The following is a 23,243-nucleotide window of genomic DNA, read 5'->3' as shown; positions in this document are numbered from 1 at the left end:
AAACTTGACAATGAGACGCAATTAACTTTTTGCATACACTGCGTCAATAAGATAAATGTTAGAGGTCCTTGCCGAAATACCCACTGTTAGGCCATTATTATGCGAGAGACTGAGGCGCTAGCCTTAAACATAATAAACACACTTAAATGCAACCGTTTTTATGTGCCTCTGCTGTACACTCTCCCCAAAACTACATAAAGCCTAGAAGCTCCAAGCTCCATCGTGCTGATACGAGTATAAGTAGGTATGGGATAATTTGTCAACCCATGTCGGGTGTTTTCAAACGGAGTCTCAGAAACATGGAATCGTATAAAATATAGCGGTCACCCATTCAACACTTTACGATATTTGACATAACTTAACTCAGTAGGTACATCATTAAACGAATCAGCTACATCAAAGCCATTAATTAAACCAGCTACGATCTAACAACATGCGCGCGAAGTATGCTCTAAGCTTATGTCTATGCGTATGCTTTAAGTTATATTTCGATAAATCGAACTACCGGATAGTTTGATTTTAATAATAGCTATACATACTGGAAATGCCACATGGAGCGCGTGAAGTCGTCATCCATGAGGCTGAAGACGGCCTCCACGTCGCCGCTGGGCAGCCGCTCCGGCATCTTCTCCACGTGCCAGCGCGCCACCCGCGCGAACCCGTGCTGCGGCCCAAACGCCCATTGTCCGAATTGAGCTGCAACGTCACATACACTCCTTTGGAACTACCAACGACATCGAAAATAAGATGCGTTTTTGATAGGTCTGACAAATTTCATAATACAATACACTGATTATACAGACATCAGATCAGACATCTGTTACTAACCTTATAAAACCATATAAATCTACCAGAACCCGATCACAGACGCGTGATCACTCCTGGCGGGCTGGTGGATGGTGGATGATGGCCCTCATAAATAAGTTTTAAAATATAATATTATGACGCTCGTATTTCATTGCTACACTTCTTTATGGAATTACAGTCATGTGCCCGTTTGTCTAGCTCTAGTGTTCTAGTATTAAAGTGAAATTTTTATATTGAATCCCTACATTTCAGAAAGGTGGGTTCATAAATGTGGCGTAGGGAGGAATTACGACATAATATCACTTTAATAATACCACGAGATAACTTTGGGCTAAAAAGGTCGAAAATGATATCTTTAATAAATCATTGTCATCCCGTAACCACTCAGTTTTAAAATGAATTTCCTTAATATTCGTATTTCTGTTTACGCGGCAGTCAGTGTATGCCCGTGGGCGGCAGTAGCTACATACCATCAGGTGGTCTGCAAGCCTGTTTGCTACTTCAATATTATTAAAAAAAAACCTGTTAAATGGATCACATTTTATGCTAACGCCGAGTACCAGTACAATAAAAAACCTACCACAACATTAAATAAATATACTAAATCCAATCATACAAATCATTCCATACGTTCGGATAATTTCATAAATAAACTGTGATAAATTGTATCGTCATACTTACGAAATACAAAAGGTATTCCTCCTCGTATTGCCCGCTTTCCATCGAACACGGCTTGTTTACTGAAAATAAAACATATTGGTGTCATAATCACAACAAAATATTTCTATAAAAGGAAGGAAAGATATCCAAGCATAATAAAAGTACCAAAAACAATATTGAAGTTACAATCTTCAAAGGGATAGAGATTTCAAAGAAAATTGTTGAAATGTTCGAGTTTGAAAGAGGGGAAATTAACGCAATTTTTGTACTTTTACAAAAAAATTGATAACAAAGTTTCAAGCTAAACAAAATTTGTAAACAATAATGAAAAATACTTAGTTTATCATTCTTAGAAGATTTATTTCAATTATAATGCATAGAAACGAAAAAGAACGAACTTATTTTTTGAGGTTTCTCAAAAAACAATTTAAAATGGTTTTTTTAATCATATTGAGCTTGGAAATATGAAGTTATAGGTACTCAAATTATATTCATTTAATATTAATAAACTACGTGAACTTCTCAATCCATTCAGTTTATCGTCAGTGTCGAGTAAACCTTAATAAAACACATACATTTATACTATATTATTATATTTGTGAGTTAAGCGTTTATTAAATTCAGAAACTAAAACCACACGCAATTCGCTTGCTTCACCTCTTAATTATTCTTTAATTGTTATCTATTTATCGCAATCAAACACATTTTAAAGTTACTGTTAATATAAAAGAGTTTGCTCATAACGTTGATAAGTGTTCTTTCAACACATAATATAGTATCTTTGTTATTTTATTGTTACCGAAAACAAAATTGAACAAACATACACGGGTATATCCCCAGAGTAAAGAATCGCTAACCGTGGCGAAAACGGACAGCACGTATCGAATTTTCCCAACAATCCAGTCGTATATGATACGAGCACAAAACAACGCTCGGATATTCAGAAGCAGCACAGTTTAGCGGGGCCGCGTGCACCGTGCATCAGCACCATTACCATCCAACTCACGTTTGGAACAAGATCAATTTTAGCGGTTGCATTCCGAGGCAACCGGGGGACGCTGCAAAAAGCACCCTTATATTATAAATGCATCAGTGGTCAGGTCGGCGTCGCGACAAAAACGGAGCCGGAGCAAGCTACGTATAAATTATTTATGCCATTTTTAGCATTTCGGAGTTTGTGACGCGACTGGACAGTGGCTGACGGCCTCGTTCACTCGCTGCCGGCCTGTCATCGTCGCTGGCAAATCGAACGCACTCGCACCCGCCACACTGGATCATCCCGCCGATCCCCCGCCGCCGTTATTGTACTACACTGCATTTAATTAAACGCTGGAGGCATGTACGATCGTTGTATTTTTTAATTGAACAAGTGCAGTTGACCAATCCGAATATTAATTAGTCAATGCGAAGCCAGTTTGAAATAAATTTAAGATTATTAAGACGATTTCTAGATGTACCTATTAATAAAAAGCGTAAAGCGTAGACGATATGTCTTTTATTAACGGCTTTAATCTATAGGTAATATAATAAATACCGTTTTTACTGCACCAGATGCATTAATAAATAATCATATTAAAACACAAATACACCGATTACTGGTTAATACGAACAAATAACTGATTAATATGAGCAATATCTAATAATAAGAAATAAACTATCAGCCGGTCTATCATACCAATAAATTAATGCAAATCGATTCAAGTAATGTAAGTAATAAATAAGATAACACCTACGTACCACGCAGCAGTTGGTGGTACAAGGATTTTATACATAACATTATTTTAGATGAAACAATATTGTCCTTGTGCACAGCTGTCGAACAAAAAACAGCATCCCGTTGCATCTCATGGGATCCAACTTGTTAATTTACGTTCAGATGGACGACCGTCATCGCATAAAAATATACGTTTCCATTATAGTAGGTAAAGATAACAATCTTAATTGAAATAAATAGCAAACCATAAATTCTAGAATTATATTACCAATTCTTTACCGGTAACATAACTGTATCAGTAAATAAAGAAGTAAAACCTAACCAGATGGCGCACCGTACGAGGGAAAATCGCATGAAAATTACACCTGCGGCTCTCCGGTCATAAACGATAAGATACGACAAGAGCAGACAATTTAATAAATGCCAATTATACGGCGGAGTGCAGGTCGGCGACGAAAACTTCGTTTATAAACATTTAGGGCCCCGCAAGTTTAAATATAAAAAAATATTACACAATAATATTTTATTTTTACGGATTGCAACGCCCGTTACAGTTGGCGGTTCCATTTTTGAGGCGACAATCGAATAGATTCCACGAAGCAGCGGGGACTAGATAAACTTTTAATTAGAGATTCCGGATGGAATTCCTTCATGAGCGGTCGTAGCCGGGCCCGATACATTCCCGCTTCGGCATCGACTAAGTTTTTACCGCCGCGCAAACTCGTTCCATTCTGCCATTCCCCACCCTTACGAACAGCGACAATAAATATAGCTCGGACGCCGATTGATCCTTTCAATAATTGTTTCAATTCGGTTTTTAGGTTGACAGGTTTTTGAAGACCTGTCAACATATTATGATTAATTGGCGAGAGATGAATCTTTTGAGCGCTATAATTTAATTAGGAGATTCCATGTTTGAAATGGAAGAACATAATAAGGGCGTGGAATTAAAACAATACAAATACTGACACATACAAGAAACGCATAATTATTGATTTCGAAATGAGAATACATTTAACATTGATTCTTATTAATATTATCTTAGTATAAAGAACAAAAGCGAATAATCAGGTTACTATAGAGACTATCGATTGTGAGATAGTGCGCTAATCGGCGCAAGCGCGCCAGCTCAACCGATTGGAATATTGCACAAAAACGCCATGACCCAAGACAATGTCTTGCGGCGGGCTCTCATATTCATTGTTCTCGACTTTCATGAACTGTTCCAGTAACTCGCTCGCCATTATTCTCAACATTGTTATTGGATTACCGTTCTCGTGAGATGCGCCGACGCCGCGACGCGTCGATATCGTCCCCAGCTCCAACCAACCGTTCATCACCGCTCTGTCGCACGATAAGCTTCCTAATAATTACGTCGAGAGTGTAATGAATAGAACCAGTTATGCCCATGAATGGTATTCCATTAATATCGACCGAGCGCTCATAAGCGTCGAGAGCTCAGGGAAGTTATAAAAAAATAACCGTTAAAAAAATTATAATTCCAATTAACTCGTTTATTATATTGATGTGATACTTTTAACATTGCAATTATAATACCCGTTAAGTGCTTTTTGTAATGAACGTATCTACATTGGTGTACATATTTTATCTTAATAGTGACAAAATCATTACGATCGTAAATATCGAATATGTTAATAAAACGCTTGTGTAAAGAACGAAATAAAGTAACAAGTTTATAAAACCGAGCACTCTTCTTTACTAACTTTAAGTTCAACTTCACTTTATTGAACTTGAACAAAATGCCGATAGCCGATACCTACATTTAAGCGTAAACAGGGTTTATTGTATTGGAAGATTAAATCCATCAGTTCGCTCGGTTGACGTAGTCATTTTTTTGACAAAGTACTCGATGACACGTACAGGTCCGGCCGCTTCCATTTACAGACACCACCATACAAAATTTTACAACAATGATTAAGTTTTATAAGAAGCTTTTACAAAAACTTGCTTTATTTAGCGAAAAAGTGCTGTTACGCAAGTGACAAAGCCATTGTACAGGGGGTTACGCTACATACATTCCTGACATCACCCCTTTTCGTTCAATGAATAATCTAATTATTTTAACAGGCGTCGAAGCAAAAAAGGTCTAGTAACTGTGGTAAAAAATGCAATGAAACCTATTTGAAGCTCTACCGAGTTAATGACTTGGAGCGTGTTACTTTGACATATTAAGAGGAGGCCGTAAACTGGTTTGGAGAAAAAAGAACAGTGAATAAAGGCTGATGCTACTGTGCAACGACAAATTAAAGGTCGCATAAACGATGCGAGGATGCGACAGTGCGACGCGCAATTAGAACTTTTAGAAGGCGCCCCAGAGCCGGCTGGAGATATCATTAGTTTCCATGAAAAACGAAAACGTACCGCATGACATTAAAGCGCACATCGCAGGACAAGACGGGTAATGCTAACCACATTACAGACTAGTCTCACCATGTACAGGTAATCGAAACACGATGGGCGATCTGTAGGCTAAAATATAGCTAAATATCGACAAAATATAGAATAAAGAGACGTTTTAATCATAACAATGGAATTAAATTTATGTGACAGCTATCGATTCTTAGATAACTATAAACATTTCTGTAGGTAGTGTAATATCAAAATAGAATTTCGTGATACGAAGGGTAGGGGAATATTGACACACGTTGTGTCAAGAAGACGAGAAAAGAAATAAATAGCAAAACAAAATAGCTCCAGGACAAGCCAAAACGACACCATTATAGTGCTCCGGATCTTTCCTTTTAAAATAATTAATGATGCATGTCTAATTGACGGAGGATGATAATTCCTTAGGCAAAACCTCTACAAAGATTTTTATGAAAGCTGCAGAATCACTATCGTGCTTTATTAATATCTTCTATTTTTACCTACCAATGATCGTAATTTGACAACATAAAAGTTAAAAGAAATAGTCAAATGTGGAATTTGGTACACGAAACATTGAATAGATTGATTATTAATAACGGGCGTATATCTTTGCTTATATCACCAATTTAATTGCTTCTTAATCGACGGCGCTGTGACAAGTCTCTTATCTACTAGTAAATTACGGTTCAGCAGTCCAAACTGAAATAAAATTAAAATAAAATAAATGTTCCGTTAACTTACGTTAATATAACCATCTGTAAAGCGCATTGGCTTTTTAGCAATAAACACTAAATTTAGTACCCACTAATGCTAGCAAGGAATAAACACAGTTTCGAAATTATATTTAATTATTAATAATATATCTAATGCTATGAAATGATAACATAAAAGTAAATTGTACAAAAACAAAAGAAATTTAAGTGATACGAGTACCGGTTGTCAATGTTTCATCCCAAAACACGCTGATACATGCAAGAAATGAAAAACCAACAGAATTTGCAACGAAGATTGAGTTTTTCTAAGATATTAAAAATACGATACAGTTTGCTTTATGTAGTACTATTAAAGGCTTGTGCAAAAAAACAAGTCCGTCCTTACCATTCTGAATGTAAACACAGGAGTTAACGATGGCCTACTTGATGGGATTTAAATTAATTTTTTTACTCTTGTATCGTGCTAAGGAGAGAAACATTAAGGAAAGTAAAAACACTGTTAATAATCAAATTATTATGAAAATGTGATTTTATCTCGTAAATAGCTGTTATGGAGGATTGTTTGAGAGCGTGGAGCCGCCAGGGCGCATGTCAGTAACATTTAGAATGTAAGGTGACATGAATGAGAATAGATTTCAATAGTTATACATGTGCCAGTCACGAACAGGTTTATTGTGACTATTTAACATGTTTTTATATTTAAGACAAATGATTAACTATCAGTTATCACATTTTCAACAGTACTTCAGCCGGTAACTCCACATTTGAAAATAAATAAGAACACTTGTACACGTTGAGATGCCATTTAATCGACAAAAGTTTACGAAAACATATTTTGATACAACTAAATCTATAGAAATATGCGTTACGCGAACGAAAGTCAGTGGCAATTTATCAGGAAACTTAGGAACTGGAACCAAATAGTTTGCGGATCCTGGGACGATTTTGTTCAAATAGAAAAATATTAGTGCCAAGCTACGGAGGGTGTTTATGTAACAGGAATAATAAAGGTATAGCAGTTCATTTAATGTTAAATAGTCTCTGCCTTCTATAGACATTTAAAACCAACTCCAGTAAAACAGGAGTCCCTCTTGAAGTCAATCACTGATACGTTGGCATCCCCGAGTTCTAATATGGAAAACAGGTTATATAAGTGAATTTCATTTTATACAACCTGCAAAGTCTTCAGAAATACTTTGTTTTGATGTTGACATAACTTAATATAATATGAATACTATGTGTAATCGTTTATACCCTAAAATACAGTATTTCAATTAATACCGTGTTAGAATATAGAAATTAAATAGCAAACGAGCAAATGGTTCCCTTCAATTCAAATCTGAACATTTTACAAGTTATAAGGCACAAATAAGCGAGATAGGGGTGCCACAGGGGTGATCCAGTCATACCACAAAGGATCCTACTACATTTTAAGATTGTGTTTGTGCGTTATAATAAAAAAAAATAGCCCGTCGTTGACTTCTAGTTTGAAAGACAAGCATTAAGCACTGAAGCATATGTTATTGCTTCACATCACTTATCAATACGAGTATACGCCCGTTATTTCCGCATGAAAACTCTGTATAAAAGTCCAAACCAGCAGTAATGTGGGTAACGCGGATGGAAATTAGCGGCAGTTATGTCATGGAACTTAGGAACTGGTAACCTTCGGGCGGAGCGTGGCGATTGAAAGTGTTTTTGCCGGAACACGCGTAGGCGCAGCCGCACGTGCCTGGAGCGGTGCCGAAAGTAACGATTTCCTAAGCCCTCTAATGTACCTCCGAAGAAATGTTAAACTGTCCATCGTTAAATTCGAAACGGTTAAGGATAGTAACCTTTACGCCAACTATGAAGTTAAAAGCCTAGAGTCCCCTAATTTAAAGTAGGCCATTGTTTCACAAACGTCTAATCTATAAAATAAATGAGAACGAAGTATAATTTGTATTCCGTTTGTAATTTAAAAACAGCTTGATATAAACTAGGAACTAGAAATGTCTGGGTCCAGTCTTTTCAATTTATGTATGCTACTATTGTAGAGACGGAGTTACACTATATAATATAAATTTTATTCGAGCCTACGTAATGAATGTATCCGAAAAAAGAAACAGCCAAATTTAATTATTTATATTATTTACTAGCTAACCCAGCAAACGTTGTGTTGCCATATAAATAAAAAAAAATTAGGGTTGTACTACCCCTTACATTTAGGGGGATGAAAAATAGATGTTGGCCGATTCTCATAGATACCGGATAAGCACAAAAAATTTCATCAAAATCGGTCAAGCCGTTTCGGAGGAGTATGGCAACGAAAACTGTGACACGAGAATTTTACATATTAGAAGATTAGCTAAAATATTTACACTATACTCGTAAATACTGCGTATATGAAAATTGCGATAAGATCATTAATTTTATGTATCTTATAAATTCGCTAATCATAAATCTTATAATTCAAAGAATCCCAAGTTTCAGGGTCGCAATTTTTTATATTTTATGACTATAATTAAACGGGAAATCCATATATCAAAGTATCTTCCTTATTTATAAACGTCTACTTGAAAACGTAAACACATTATTTGTATGTCTCGAAAATTACATGACCGTTTACAAATTTCAAGATTATGAACGCAAATGACATACTTGGAACGGTCCACCTGCTTGTCAATTTCATTTTGTCATAACATATTACATTAATTTCGTCTTTTAGCAATAAAAGACCAATATGGTTAAAGCAATTAAAATGTGGACGTGACAAAATATACAACAGCTTTGTTACTTTATTCGCACTTGGCGATTGGTGATTATATTTAAATCGATTATTATCTACGTTCAAGTATTATGGGGAGATAATTGCGTTAACCAGCCGACGACGGCCACACAACCCCTGTTTACCTTAAACAATGTAATCGCCCGATGCTATCGAGAAACGATTACAAACTGGATATTATCGAGATCCAATCCAAATATTATAGTACCCTTTGCCGGCGGTCTGGACGACGGAGTCAAAGCGAACAAACGACTTGGAGATAATTCAAATACAAGCCGCTTGTTCAGTATACGATTAAAGTTAATTAATTGAATCACATATCTTATTAATTATCACTATCCCTGCATTGGAATATAATTTTTAAATTCCTAAATAGAACTTTTCTATGTGTCGTGTAAGTCGTGTTCACATATCAGGGGTCTACGGTTATTTAGCTTGGAGATAAATTCCTAGTTAACTTGTGAACAGATCAGCACTGCGGCAATTCCGCAGATGCTTCAGACAACTTAAGAATTAGACAACGCAACCAGCTGTGGCGAAGTCAAACAAAAACAACTTATAGACAAAATATCGCCGTAGATAAGCGAATTCTGCTACGTTGCGATATAAACTCATCTTGATAACGACGTATAAAAACTGCATTTTAATTTGAATGTGAACGTGGTATCAAATTCGACGATGATCACATGCTTTCAAAACAAATAGTAAATTCCGATACTACTGCTGTACCTACATGGAACATTAAACAAGCTATACATGAAATAAAAAACGTAACTAAGGAGGATATTATAATAGCAAATCCACAGATGTTCTAGAAATCAGATAAGGACACGCCACCCCTTATACACTTGTGCGCAGATTTGGCAAACGCTCTACACCAGATAAGCCGATTACTAAAACTGGGATGGATGAAGTCTGCACAACAATCCAAGACTCGTAATAAAATCTCCAAACTCATTATCTACGCGTGATATTATTTGTTTTAGATTAGTTTGTTTTTATAAAAAAAAAAAACATTTATATCTCTACAAAATTTACCTTAACGAAAAAGACGTATTCAGTCCCTCAGTTACCATTCATCTGTATATATATATGTATTGTATATGTAGTATGTAGTGTAGTGCCGTGTTATCACTAACAAATACGTGTCCAGTTTGTCTTACCAAAGAAGTGGACATCCTCGCATCTCAAGAAAGCATTAATCATAAATTCTAAAATGTTCTGCAACCAAAATTCTAGACAGTAGCAACTCTTGACAGAGACAAACTCGGCAAGAAGCGTACAAGTGTCGAGCGGTTGAGCCGGGGCCGGTCAGCGCTGCGGCGAGCACTCCGCAGATGCTCCGGACAGCCGATTAATGAGCCGCCGCCCCCTGCCTCTGGGGCCTTACGGCGACGATTTAGCAAACTCCCCGCTGTAGATAAGCCGATTGTGAAACCGCTGGGACAAATGCAACCCCGTATTTCCGGATGCTAATTTTAATAGAAGTTCCAACAATGTTTGTTTGTAACTAGTACGCTTAGAATTATCATAAAATTTGCAAAATATTTCATCAAAATTTGAAATGTGCTTCTTTTTGTGTATGTTTGCATATTTTTGGACGTGCACATGTTTTTTATGTATAAGTACACACAACAAGCTTAAAAGCTTAGAAAATATTAGTTATATTGAAATCACAGCAAGCACTTTACTTACCTACTATATTATTATACAAGTTATTATTAAGTTGAAGTCTACTACCAGTTAATATGATTCGATTGGCAGGCTGTGATATAACGAAGGCGGTAATTATACACTTGAAAACGTAACAAGTTTTCTGGCATTATCATTACTTAAACATTACCATAAACCGTAGGTAAAAACTCCGCAGCGTAACGTTAACTTAGGTCGCAAGTTCAAATCATGGACGAATGGATTTTTCCACGGATTATATTAAACTAACGCTTAGTTTAAACTAATGGGTAATGATAATTATAATACCTCCATTATATTGATAATTGTTTATTGAAATCAACTCCCGTCATAAATGGTAATGAGTATAATTATTAGGAATTATTTTTACCATATTTTAACGTTACAATCAATTGTCTCGTCTGGCAGTAGTTTCACAAATAGAAGCTTTTCAAAGTTCTACACTTTTTTCAAACTATCATTCATTTCGGAATATTACCAGACTCTACAATTATTGTTACTTTGCAGTACACGAGTGAACCACCACTCCGTGTAATTATTGGTAGCCAAAATTAATGACAAATTGTATTAATAATGTCAGCAAGCGATAGAACAAAACAATAAAGCTTTTATTTTTAAGCCCAAAGCGCGGACTTATTCGGTTGTGTCTTTTGAATGGCGATAATTTGAATACCAAAATTGGCCAAATCTCGCTCATGATCACGTCACGGTTTCTGTCAGCTGTTCGCTAATGTATTAGTCGATAGATAATACACCACGACCATGTAAGGCCGCACGCGCACGAGACAAATTCTGGTGATGTCATGCGTCATGATCAAGACAGGAGATGAATCGCGTGCCAGTAGGTACATACAATTCGAGTCAGTAAAATACTTGTAACGTGCACATAAAGAGTATAATCGCTTGCTCGCTATCTGACCCATTCATTACTTACTCTTAGCCGACCGAACCCATATAATTACACGCCTAAACAAAATGAGCCTTAGCTATCATGAACTGACGAAAATTATAATCACCACGCAATCTGGGCGTAGGTTGATAATATGGTAAGAAAATGGTGTACGGAATTGATGCATACGATACCGAGACAAGATTTATATTTAATGTATCCAAGGAAGCGTGTATTCCCCTTCACATGGTAGATTTTATTCATAGCGGGTCTTTTAAATATAAATTATGGATGATGATGGAATCACGGGGCCAAAATCTTTAATTTTCGCGTTCACTATTAAATTCAATTTACAGATTCAATGGGGGTCAAAGGTCGAATTTTTCTATGAAAAGGACTCCGGTCGAAAATAAATGATAATAGGTACCCAAACAAAAAGCGGTAATTACGCTCGCTGGCACATATAGAAACAGACATAAATCATGTCCGAGTTAGCAAACCTGGAGGATAATAACGAACTAAATCACCCACTAAGCAATAACACAATGAATGTTGTGAGTGGGTGTTACACAGATTACTAAATCACAAATTGGTCCGCAAATCCGCTGTGATGGTGGCTCGATCCTTCTAATATTTCATAGCAGCTGTCTAACGCGGAACAATCGATGTTGGGTGTCGTCGGGGTGAAAAAACCCCAACATGTGTACCCTGCCGGCTATAATGGCGCAGCACGTGCACTGCCCAGACCTCGTGTCGCTAACTAATGACTACTCCGAAAAAGCTCGATTTACGGCAAAACTTTCAATAGTAAATCAGTTCAGGATTAAACATAACAGTGTTTAGATCACGTGTTAAAGTTTTAATCGCACAAAATAAGCGCGAATTCATTGTCTACTAAATCTAATGGTGTTCAAAACGATCAACATTGCACAAGTAATTGGTAGTTTGTTGTACCCAAACAGTCAAACCCAGATTTACCACGAACTGGAAATGGGAGAGATAATACTATGACGGTTTCGGAGTTTGACTATTCAACGGAATCAATGGCGTGTGACCGGCGGCTGTTGAGGTCGGCCTCTGGGTGACGCTGACATTCTTTACCCACGTCGTGTTTCATTTGTGTTTTTTAAAACGCCTCAGAGCCTCAGACACCGGTTAGCCGCCGGAGCCGCTGCGAGCGATAATAGAGTCGCCTACCGTAACTTAATTATCTAACGCATTCAGTAGCTACGTACAAATGGTATAATTAAAGATGGTATCGATAGGAACGTACCAAATAAGTACATTAATGACTGAAATCATCAATTTCCGCTTAATGGTGCGATAAACCTGTTTCAGCCGCCGGTGATCCGTGAAGTGTAGTATAATGTGAAGCTCGCATTCATTGACGCGCGTCGACGATCGACGGTGTAATCTCGCGGTCATCCTCTCCCAGCTTTGTCTGTGCATCGGTTGCGGCATAAAATTATCTGGGCATTAGCAGGCCGAAGGGACGAGCGGGGTGTCCGGGGACCATTTGTCATCGGCGGGGAGGGGGAAGAAAGTGGCGGCGACTCGGGGCTGCAGACGCGACCACAAAAACAAGACGCGGAGAGCAGGGGCGGACCCAGCGCGCCCGCTCCACAGTAGCCGCCCCGCGCGGTTCTCGTGCGGGACAGCCCGCCGCTACTGCATTACTACATGTAGCTAAGACTACATCACAAACAAAATTACACATTATAAAACATTGCCTTTTAAAAAATAGAAATAGGTACAATTAACACAAACAGGGATAAATTTCCTCCGGGGACCGACTGCAAATAACATTTTCTTGTGTGTCCGTAAGCAATTCCGCCTTATTTGTGTAATGTATGTAGCGTTTATAGTTCAAGCGAGAAGCTTGCAAGTATTGGCAAAAACATCATCGCCTTAAGTTCCATTAAAGTCCATTATTCATCCGGACGAACAATAAACAAAATTTACAATGCAAACCGCACCCATTTGCGCTATTAAAATTTCGCGCCCTCGAAAATCCCTATAAAAGGGTCAAAGAAAGGCGTCACGTCGGCTTGCAGAAGGTAGGCGCAAAAAGCTGGGCGCACAAACTATATTTAATATTAGACCATAAGGCGCCTTACTTTTTGCGACGAGGGTTCTTGTGGATGCTATGACCGGTCACCGGACGCTGCTTATTTAATTATAAATCCCTCGCATATTTCATCAAAACTAAAAGTAGAAAACGGCAGACATGCGAGACTATTGTTAATTATCGCAAGTAAGATATATCGCATAAGTCTTATCTATGTTATTGCTTGCAGAAAATATTGATGTATATGGGTATAGGATAACTACTAGCTCAGCTCAGATATTGTACCTATTAGATAATAGATTTAAACATATAGAAGTCGATCCATTCCAAGATTTGTGAAAATTAGCATATGTACTTATAAATTCGGGGGACAGGGAATAAATTCTTAAATAATTCAGTTTCAGTTCCTGTATTTATTATTACTTTTTACATGTTCTCCCAATTATTTTTCTGCAACTCAACTATACTCGAGAATGAGATAGTTAATTAGTTAATTATTAAAACGTATCATAAAATTACATTTAAATTTATTTTCGTTTGTATTTCATCCGATGGTCCATATTCTGCTTTTTAACACGCTTTTATTAGCTTCAGACGTATGTATGTTGGTATGTTGGTATGTTGGTATGTTAGTATGTTAGTATGTAACGGAATCTTTGAACATGATTTTAACCCCCTTTAAAACGTCGGATTAACTCGAAATTTGGCATACTTATTAAGGACCGATGACAATTCAATATTTTAAACATTAATAGTTTTGTACCATTGTCCTTATCTTTTTTCTTTTTCAAACACCTTCAGCAAAGTTCATCGCAACTTTAGATTGCAAATAATTATTGCTATTTAGTTTCAATAGGCGTAACTTTTATATCGTGATTTTTAGTTTAGAAAATAATAATGTTATTTCCCTATAACTCAAATGTTCTGAAACATATCTATAATGCGCTCGTGTAGAATGATTTTTAGGATTCCGTACTCAAAGGTTAAAACGAAACCCTCTGCGGTCTGTTCGTCTGTCGTTGGGCTTTATCTCTTAAATCGTAATAGATAGACACTTGATTTTTTTACAAACGATGAATAATGGTGGTCGCTATAACGAGAAATACTAAAAATTAATAAATAATTATAGTTCAAAAAACTAAAAAACACGCTTTTATGATAAAATCAACTAAAAAGTAGAAAATAATTTTCAATCTAAGAATCAATTAAGGAACAGTAAATAGTATAATTGTGGAAAAAGTGTGGGTTGCTTTTCGAACCTGATAAATGGAGCACCCCACACTTTTTCCACAATTATACTATTTACTGTTCCTTAATTGATTCTTAGATTGAAAATTATTTTCTACTTTTTAGTTGATTTTATCATAAAAGCGTGTTTTTTAGTTTTTTGAACTATAATTATTATGTTTAAGTATTAAACGGACTAAAGTATGTCTCGGTCTAAAATTGAAATATTGAACACGTAATAAATATAAAAGTTCACAACACTGCCGTAATATTTCAACTTATATTCGATGTTATTCATACGCTGGTTAAATTACGGCAATATTTACAAGAGATTAATTATACGATGTTTTAATAAACCATAATACGCATAAAATATTTAAGTAGGTTTACAACATGAAAAACAGAAACCCATAATTATATGCGTATGTTTCGTATGGTAATATTAACACTTTCTGGCGCATGTTGTGCAACGTGATTAAATTCATCAAATGATAAATTACAGTAAAGTGCTCGTATGTGTAAAACAGTAGCATCGTCGGACCACAATCTTGACCTTTTGCTTGCGTCTTACGTTTACTTATACTCGCGTAGGGAAATATATTAATCATGTTGATTATTGAGCAAACATAACATACTGGGTTGGTGCATGTACCCAAAACACATCTATAAAAAACTGTCCTAACATAACTATACTCATGACAGAAACACACGTTAAGTGCAAGAGTATGATAACTTCATTAGCCAGATTTATTTATTCGAAACCTTGTATCTTATTCCTCGGGAACACATATACCATTATGTAATAGACACAATGCGGAGACACCTTTATACTACTTATAGTTGGTGACAGAGTTCTGTAAATCACCATTGTAGGAAAAGATCTGTACAGTGTACAGCCATAAAAAGGGTGGGTTGTCGCTACATTGTTCATAGCAGAGCTTGTAAGTAGCATTATAATTTATTACTTTCAAGTAGGGAAATATATAATTCTAAGTTAGAAATAAGTGATATACGTTATTTATAAACATTGCATCAGCTTCATTAACGAAATCAATTTAATCACGCTAATTGAAATTCCAAGATTTGAAATTGATAAATATAAACACGGATTTACTGAAATGGTAGAAATAGGGTTTTTTACACGTAGGGTTGCCAGTTACACGTTTTTCTTTTATGGGATTATATCTTATCACCATGATCATCTTGGAACGATGAGCAATATTGGATTTACGATAACATTACTACATTAAATATTCATTTTCATACAAACCTAACGCGTAGGCAATATTCTATAAGAACTATTTTATATAGAACTAGTTCGTAGCCTTATCCTATCTGAAACTTAATTTCCTCGGTGTATGAGTTTTCTATTAGTAAACCTATTGTTGAAAACCAACCCTAGCTGTGGCACATGGAATCATTAGCAGCAGTCGGTCGTTTGTTAGAGGCGTTCGCGGCCGAGACGCGTTTTTGTCGCCGCGCCAAATTGCATCCGCACAATACGCGCCCCCAAATTGATTTCGAATTAATTGCGATAAAATATTACGGTATCGCTACATCGCCTACACAAAAACATCGCAAAACCTATTTCACTGTGTACGATAAACGTCAATGTTACGGATGAAGCTTCGTATGGGATTAAACTTTCGGTTATTCCAGATTGCTAGGATTCTAAAATCTCATAGAAACTATCTATGTCAAGTCATTACTATTTTACTATCACATAATCTTTCAGAATGTTTTGTTAACTTTTTAAAGAACACTCATACATTTACTTATTACGAGTAGGTACTAAGATTATTTTACTTTATAGTTTATAGGTACTTAAAATAAATAAGACATCCGCACTCGACGTCGTGAATACTGACAATTCTTTCCCACGAAGGTTTTTTTTCAATTTTGGAAACAAATAAATAATTATAATAGCCTAACTAATCATAATAGCTCCACCATCTATAGTAGATGTCTAGATACCTATTACCAAAAAAATATTCCGTATTACCCACACATACATATGTTTGGCGGCACGGAATAAGAATTGAGCAATGGTCATAAATAATGAACAAGTAGGCAGTACCGATCTATTGTATTCACTATTCAACTTACGAGAGGGGTTATGTGTGACTGGGGACATTGCAACGACTCTTATCAATAGCCGGAGATCGGTGATGTAATTGAATTAAGACAAGTGCTAGGCACTGCTAATATGCTCTAGGTCCGCTCCGCCTTATTGTCATTCCGCACTCGCTTTTATTCAGCACACAAACCACCTTTTAGATTTTAGATATCCTAATGTTCCTACAAGTTTTTTTTTTTTGTTTTGCGAAGTATGTAGTGAATTCCAGACAGTTGAACATGAAAGGCGGATACTGAATAATATGAAGTGTGCCTATTTGAATTTATTTCAAATAATATTTTTGGACCACTTTACCGGGAAAATATTTGATGTTCACCGATAGAAAGGGATGTTCTAAGAGGGATGAGGCGCTTCCCCAAATGACCTATTCAAGTCTAATCTATTAATTATGTAGCCTGCATTAGTTCTTCCAACGCAAATAACATTATTGCACTTAAATATTCAAAGAACGCTTTTTCTAAAATAATATTGATAATTTGTATTTTCTAGTTAGGTTAGGAATGAGGCAAAAAAGCGAATATAAAGCTTTTCATTCAGCCCTCAAAAATACCTAGCATCTAAGATTATCGGAAATAGGAACAAAGGAACTAAGATCACGTTTTACTCGTAACTTTAGATGGACCTAAGTTGGACTTAATATTGCATCAATTCAATCAGTATTGATGTGCGTGTAAATATTGTTACTGATGAAATAACTCACACTATTAAAACATTATGAGCTATGTACTGCAGTAGGTGTTTAGATTATGACTCTCAAATGTTTTTCTTCGCTGTTGAAGAAAGTGGTATTGAATTGAAAATTCACACACTGTAATTTCGGAGTTACAAATTTAGTTAGGAGTTAAAAAATTGTTAAGAACCTCGAACCACTAGTGTGTACTAACATTTACCTTCAGGAGCTACAATACAAACCCTCATTAATATACTATAAATCAAAGATTATCCTTTGAAAGCAAAATTATTGTGCCCACACTAAGCGGTTAAGGTATGAATTATGGTTATTTACTATTCTGTGATTACAGTAAGGATAACTACAACCAGTGTTTCCTATCAAGATGTATTCTTGTTATATCAATTTCGACACCTACGAGAACTTTGCGACATCGATTGTAGTGAATATGTATTGTCTATAGGCATTCCGAACGGTTATCCAGCTTAGTAACAGGGTTATGGACTTATGCTTCATAATAGAAATCGACATACTAGTAGCAACCGAGCATGTAGTCCACTTGATGGCAAGTAACTCAGTGCCGCCCATGGACATCTGTAATGAACTTCAAATAGCAATAAAGATTTCCCTGAAGTCGGCCATAGATGCTTTGCTATCAATAGCAGACTTGCTAGTTAGAATGAGTTATGGACGCTGGTAGGGAAAATAATTAAGATTAATATTTATTAACGGACTTTAGTCAATATTGCACAGTAAGTCTTACGACCCAGCGCACGTTAGAAATAAACTTCTCTATAACGCTTTAAGGCTTGAGCGTATTTCGCTCTTCACCTCCTACTCATTTTCAGTTTCTAAGGCATTTTTATAGTATACATCTGCCCTATAGATTTATCGATATTACGAATCTTTTAGGGTTCAGTAAATATAACCCAATAGAACTAAAAGTTTGTAAGAACCCTTTTATGCAGGCTTCACCATCCGCCAGTGTGCTTGTCGTGATTGACTACTTTTAAACATAGATAAGCAATTGAGTTTTCACAGAATTTATATATGGGGCCGGTTCAAGTATTACGTAAGCAGATTTATTACAATTATTTACCCCCCCCCCTTGTCAGCAAAAGTAAGCAAAGCTCTTACCCCCTCCCCCATGCTTAAGTTAACATTTTTCAATCAATGTATTGTTTTTTTTTTTAAATATTATAATTATAATGTTATAATTACAATTTAAAAAATGCCTAAATGCATTATTTGCGGTCCCCGAAAATGCGTTTCTCTTTCAAGTAAAGACAATGAGAGGGTTGCTATTCGTGTAAACAAGTAACAATCTACCGATAACGTAATCATCATCTAGACTCCCCTACCCCCCATGTCATCCAAAATAAGCAAAACAAAGACCCCCACTCTCCTAACAATGCTTACGTAATACTTGAACTACCCCTAATTATGGGGAATATCCTAACATATTGAAAAAAATCAGGAAATGTGTGGGGACTACACAAGAAACGTGCTTCTTCGTTTTTAGTTTTTGCGCTATCGTTGAAAAATAAATAACAACATCAATTTTTGGACAATTACAGTGCAAACACTAAGTTAAAACATTAATTAAAAAAAAACAGCTAAGATTCGAGTCTTTAAGTACCCTGAACTGGATGATAACAAAACTATTTTGACTTTAACTATGCGAGTAGAAAACTCAATAAGTAGAAAGCTTACTATAAATCTTGTAAAATGAAAACACTTGTGATTATCACGCCAAATAATTCATATACAGGATTTAAATCATATAGCAATGTTCAACCGTTTAGCTTAAGTTTCAGGTTATGTTGGCGAGCTTTTAAGTAGCTTTAGAAACAGAGTTTTAATCTCAAGATATATGGTATATCAAAAGAAAGCCTACTTATATACTCAACTGCAGTAAAAATGTATGGATTAGATGACTACACGGTAGACAAAAATAATCTTGCCGCTTCGCTCAACCTAATCTACATCTTTACATGTACGCAGTTAATTATACCTACTATATGTGAAATGAACATATTGTAGAGCCGAATGTTAAGTACGTAGAGAATGATTTAGGAAAACCGTGCTGTCGGCCCGGTTTTTCCAATATCGAAATAATGAGCGTCCGTGAATCGCTGGCGAACCGTCTGGGTCTTAGGGAGCCCCAAAATCCTCACTAATCGACAACGTCTCATTAGCGGAAGTCGCTCGTTTGAACACGGATACACTCACGGCCGGATTTTTTTAATCTCCACCATTTATTTCAGTTTATTGTCTAGGCTCTTAACTATTCTGTATTCTGCAAGCAATATAATTACTATTATACTAATTTACTTACTTATACATAAGTAGGTAGTGTGCTTTATGATAATAAAATTAACTGGTACTGGCTTCACTGGCCAGAAATGTTCTTTTTAAACTTGGTTCCCTAATATAGTATTGCAATCAATACCTCCAATTATACAGTCAATCAAACATCAGTATAAATGCGTGTAAGTGTTCGTAGCCTCCTAGATACTCGTATAAGCATTAGGTGGTTATAAGTTATGTTTATAGATTCTCTATTCGTTGTCCGACACGGAACTCCGAAATTTAACTGAAAATACCTTTTAAAATTAGTTTTATGAATATACTTTCTGGTTATGTTATATATAAAATTCTCGTGTCACAATGTTAGTTACCGTACTCCTCCAAAACGGCTTTACCGATTTTCACTAAATTTTATATGCATATTCAGTAGGCCTGAGAATCGGCTATCTATTTTTCATAACCCTAAGTGATAAGGGTTGTTCACCCTTAACATTTTTTTCTTATATGGCAACACAACGTTTGCCGGGTCAGCTAGTTTGTTTATAAAAGTAACAGCCTCTCTCTTGAAAAACAGTCTCTTTTCAAAAACCACGCTAATCCTTCAATTTGGCATTAAAACACATGTTATTTTTTATTATATTAATTATTTACGCCAATCCCACAAAAACACTCAGTTGGTTAAACTTAATTGGTATTTATAATTATAACCTCGACGTAGGGCAAATTTCGTATCAAAATTAAGAATATTAGGCAAAATATTTTAACATATTCTCCTAATCAAATGATAATGCCCAACAAAATCATATTATATAAGTAATTATCTCATTACATTAGAAGATTTAGTTTAATATATATAATGTGCAATATAATTGCAGATTTTAAAAGTTTGCCTTTATTTTGTAACCTCGACTAAATCACTAACCGTGGTCAACAAGAAAAATGTTTCTTTGCCTAATATTTTCATACATAGATAATTATGAAAGATATTTTAAAACAGGAAATTTTACAATACCGTTTGTAGGAAATATCTAAGTCCTTATCGTAAAAATTAACATGTCTAAATATAGATACGGCAATTTCTTAATTGTATTCATTAAAACCAATGTAATTTGTGGCCTTTGGGATTTACAACTAAAAATAATTTTATTTCTCCAAACATGTAGGTAATCTAAAACAATCTAAAACAAAATACTTTTCAGATATAAAAATAGGTACTTGGGGCTTTTCAACAATTTTGTAAATCCATCCAAATAAATAAACTCATAAATCGTGACAACGAATTTCGAAATAGTTAAACTGTCTAGGATATTTTTCCGAAAAGTATTTAGACTGGATTGATTATTTGAAACATTAATAAAACGGGCAAGGCTATGAAGATCAAGCAATCCAATGGATTGAACATATACTTAACCAAAGATGCGATGTCGCACATCTCTGGTGATAAGGCGCTTTAAATACGGAGGTAATGCACGGGGTAAACCGTTACGGGAGTCGATTTATAAATGGTTTTATATTTACGTAGTTAGTAATATTTCTAGTATTAATTAGTCAGTGTTAACCCAAAATTATTAATTCTGGCACCTCCTTTCAGAAATCTAATTGTAAACGATTCCAATGGAATTGCGAAATTGTATGTTCGATCGTCAAGGCAGTACGAACTATTGTTAAATTAAGTGTTTCAGTCAGTAGTCAGTGTTACCTTAAAATAAGCTGGAATTATTTTTCCGCGTTAAAAATAAATCACGCTGTCTAATTAGGATACTTAGGTATAATATCTATTAAATTCGATAATTTGTTAATTTGCTTAGTCAATCTAGCCAAAAACAATCCAAATTGGGTAAATATTGTGTTTTTGATAAGATTTATTTTACGAGTAACAATAAGAAATAGGTTAAAATATTGAGTAAAACAATATATTTATTAACCTACCAATTTGCATGCGCGAGGTAAATCAATAAAAACATTGAATTTACAAGATATTTCTCAATGCTTTACTTTTTGACTCAAGTGTACAAACATACAAAAATTACTTCTTCAAAATATCCATTTCAAAATAAAGTGAGTCAAGCAATTAAACAATGAGTAACATATTATATTTTCTCCAAGTATATCTTACACAAGTGAACGGCTAATGTATGCACTTAATTATTTTGTAAAGAGTTCATCTAATTATAGAGACAATGCTGCAATCCTAAAGGTCTTGAAGTTAATCTAATTATAGAGACAATGCCGAATTTTAGTATAGAATGCTACTAAACCTTGAAATAGAATTGCATTTTAATTAATGAAATATTACTTAACATTAAATTAGCTAATTGTAGAGCTATTTTTAAGTTTAAATGTATATTAATTCCACATTTTAATTATTCAATGTATATTAATATTACATAAAATTAGTATCATTAATATCATTATATTTAAAAAGTAGGACTTATTCATTAGCAATTTAAAATATAAATTACCTTGTCACATTTAAACTAAAAAAATAAGGAAATTTTGCTTTTTGTTGTAAATTATGCAACAAAATTTGAAAATAGAAATAGTTTTTTTACAATTGAATTGATGACAGTATTGAAACAATTTATTAATGATTGCTTTGCATATCGATACCTTAATTCACAAATCGGCCAACTCCACTTTTTTTTAAATGTTTTTTTTTATTTATTTTGATAAAAAAAGGCGTTGAACGAAATCAATCATATGAGTATTTATGAAAAACTAAGTCCCAGTGGAAAATACTTATCTATTTAATTAAATAAGCAAACACATCATTACATTAAAGGTAATAATGATTAAAAATCAAATATCTTTTTCTACATATTTTTTATAATTTGTTTTCAATTGGTAGTTTTGATTGATTTATATATTTCAAAATGAAAAATGTACTTATGCTAACTTAATACTAATTCTTACCTTACAAATAATTGTTCTTGATTGTTGACTCGCCATGATACAACCGTAGCCCCTGAATAAAATTGCAAATATTAATTTTAAATCAATACATATAAAGTCATATATATTAACAGAAATACAGTAACTTATAAAAATAAATAGATATTATAAAACCCAATATAATATTAAAAAAACCTTGCATGATGTAATTATTAATTACTTCATGAATTCTCAAAGTATGATACAAATCATTTCCTAATTATATAAATGTTGCTAGACAACTTATAAATATTTTTTTGTGAGTACATC

The 23,243-nt window shown here is 34.9% G+C and overlaps 1 protein-coding gene across 1 annotated transcript in view; it reads right to left on the bottom strand.

The window, feature by feature from the left end:
• LOC140750374 (uncharacterized) overlaps window positions 1-23,243 on the bottom strand; it is a 30,175-nt gene that overhangs the window by 6,375 nt on the left and 557 nt on the right. Inside the window, exons 2-4 of the mRNA XM_073083862.1 lie at window positions 22,956-23,007; window positions 1,489-1,547; window positions 540-696 (exon numbers count right to left, since the gene is read on the bottom strand). Coding sequence (XP_072939963.1) covers window positions 540-696; window positions 1,489-1,547; window positions 22,956-23,007 — 268 coding nt within the window. The remainder of the gene's footprint in view (window positions 1-539; window positions 697-1,488; window positions 1,548-22,955; window positions 23,008-23,243) is intronic.

Source organism: Epargyreus clarus, unplaced genomic scaffold (genome assembly GCF_041222505.1).
Source record: "Epargyreus clarus isolate Ecla_fem2 unplaced genomic scaffold, WU_Ecla_fem_2.2 ptg000003l, whole genome shotgun sequence".
Classification (NCBI taxonomy): Eukaryota; Metazoa; Arthropoda; class Insecta; order Lepidoptera; family Hesperiidae; genus Epargyreus; species Epargyreus clarus.
Note: the sequence above shows the minus strand (reverse complement) of the source record. Positions and strands in the feature narration are given on the sequence as shown.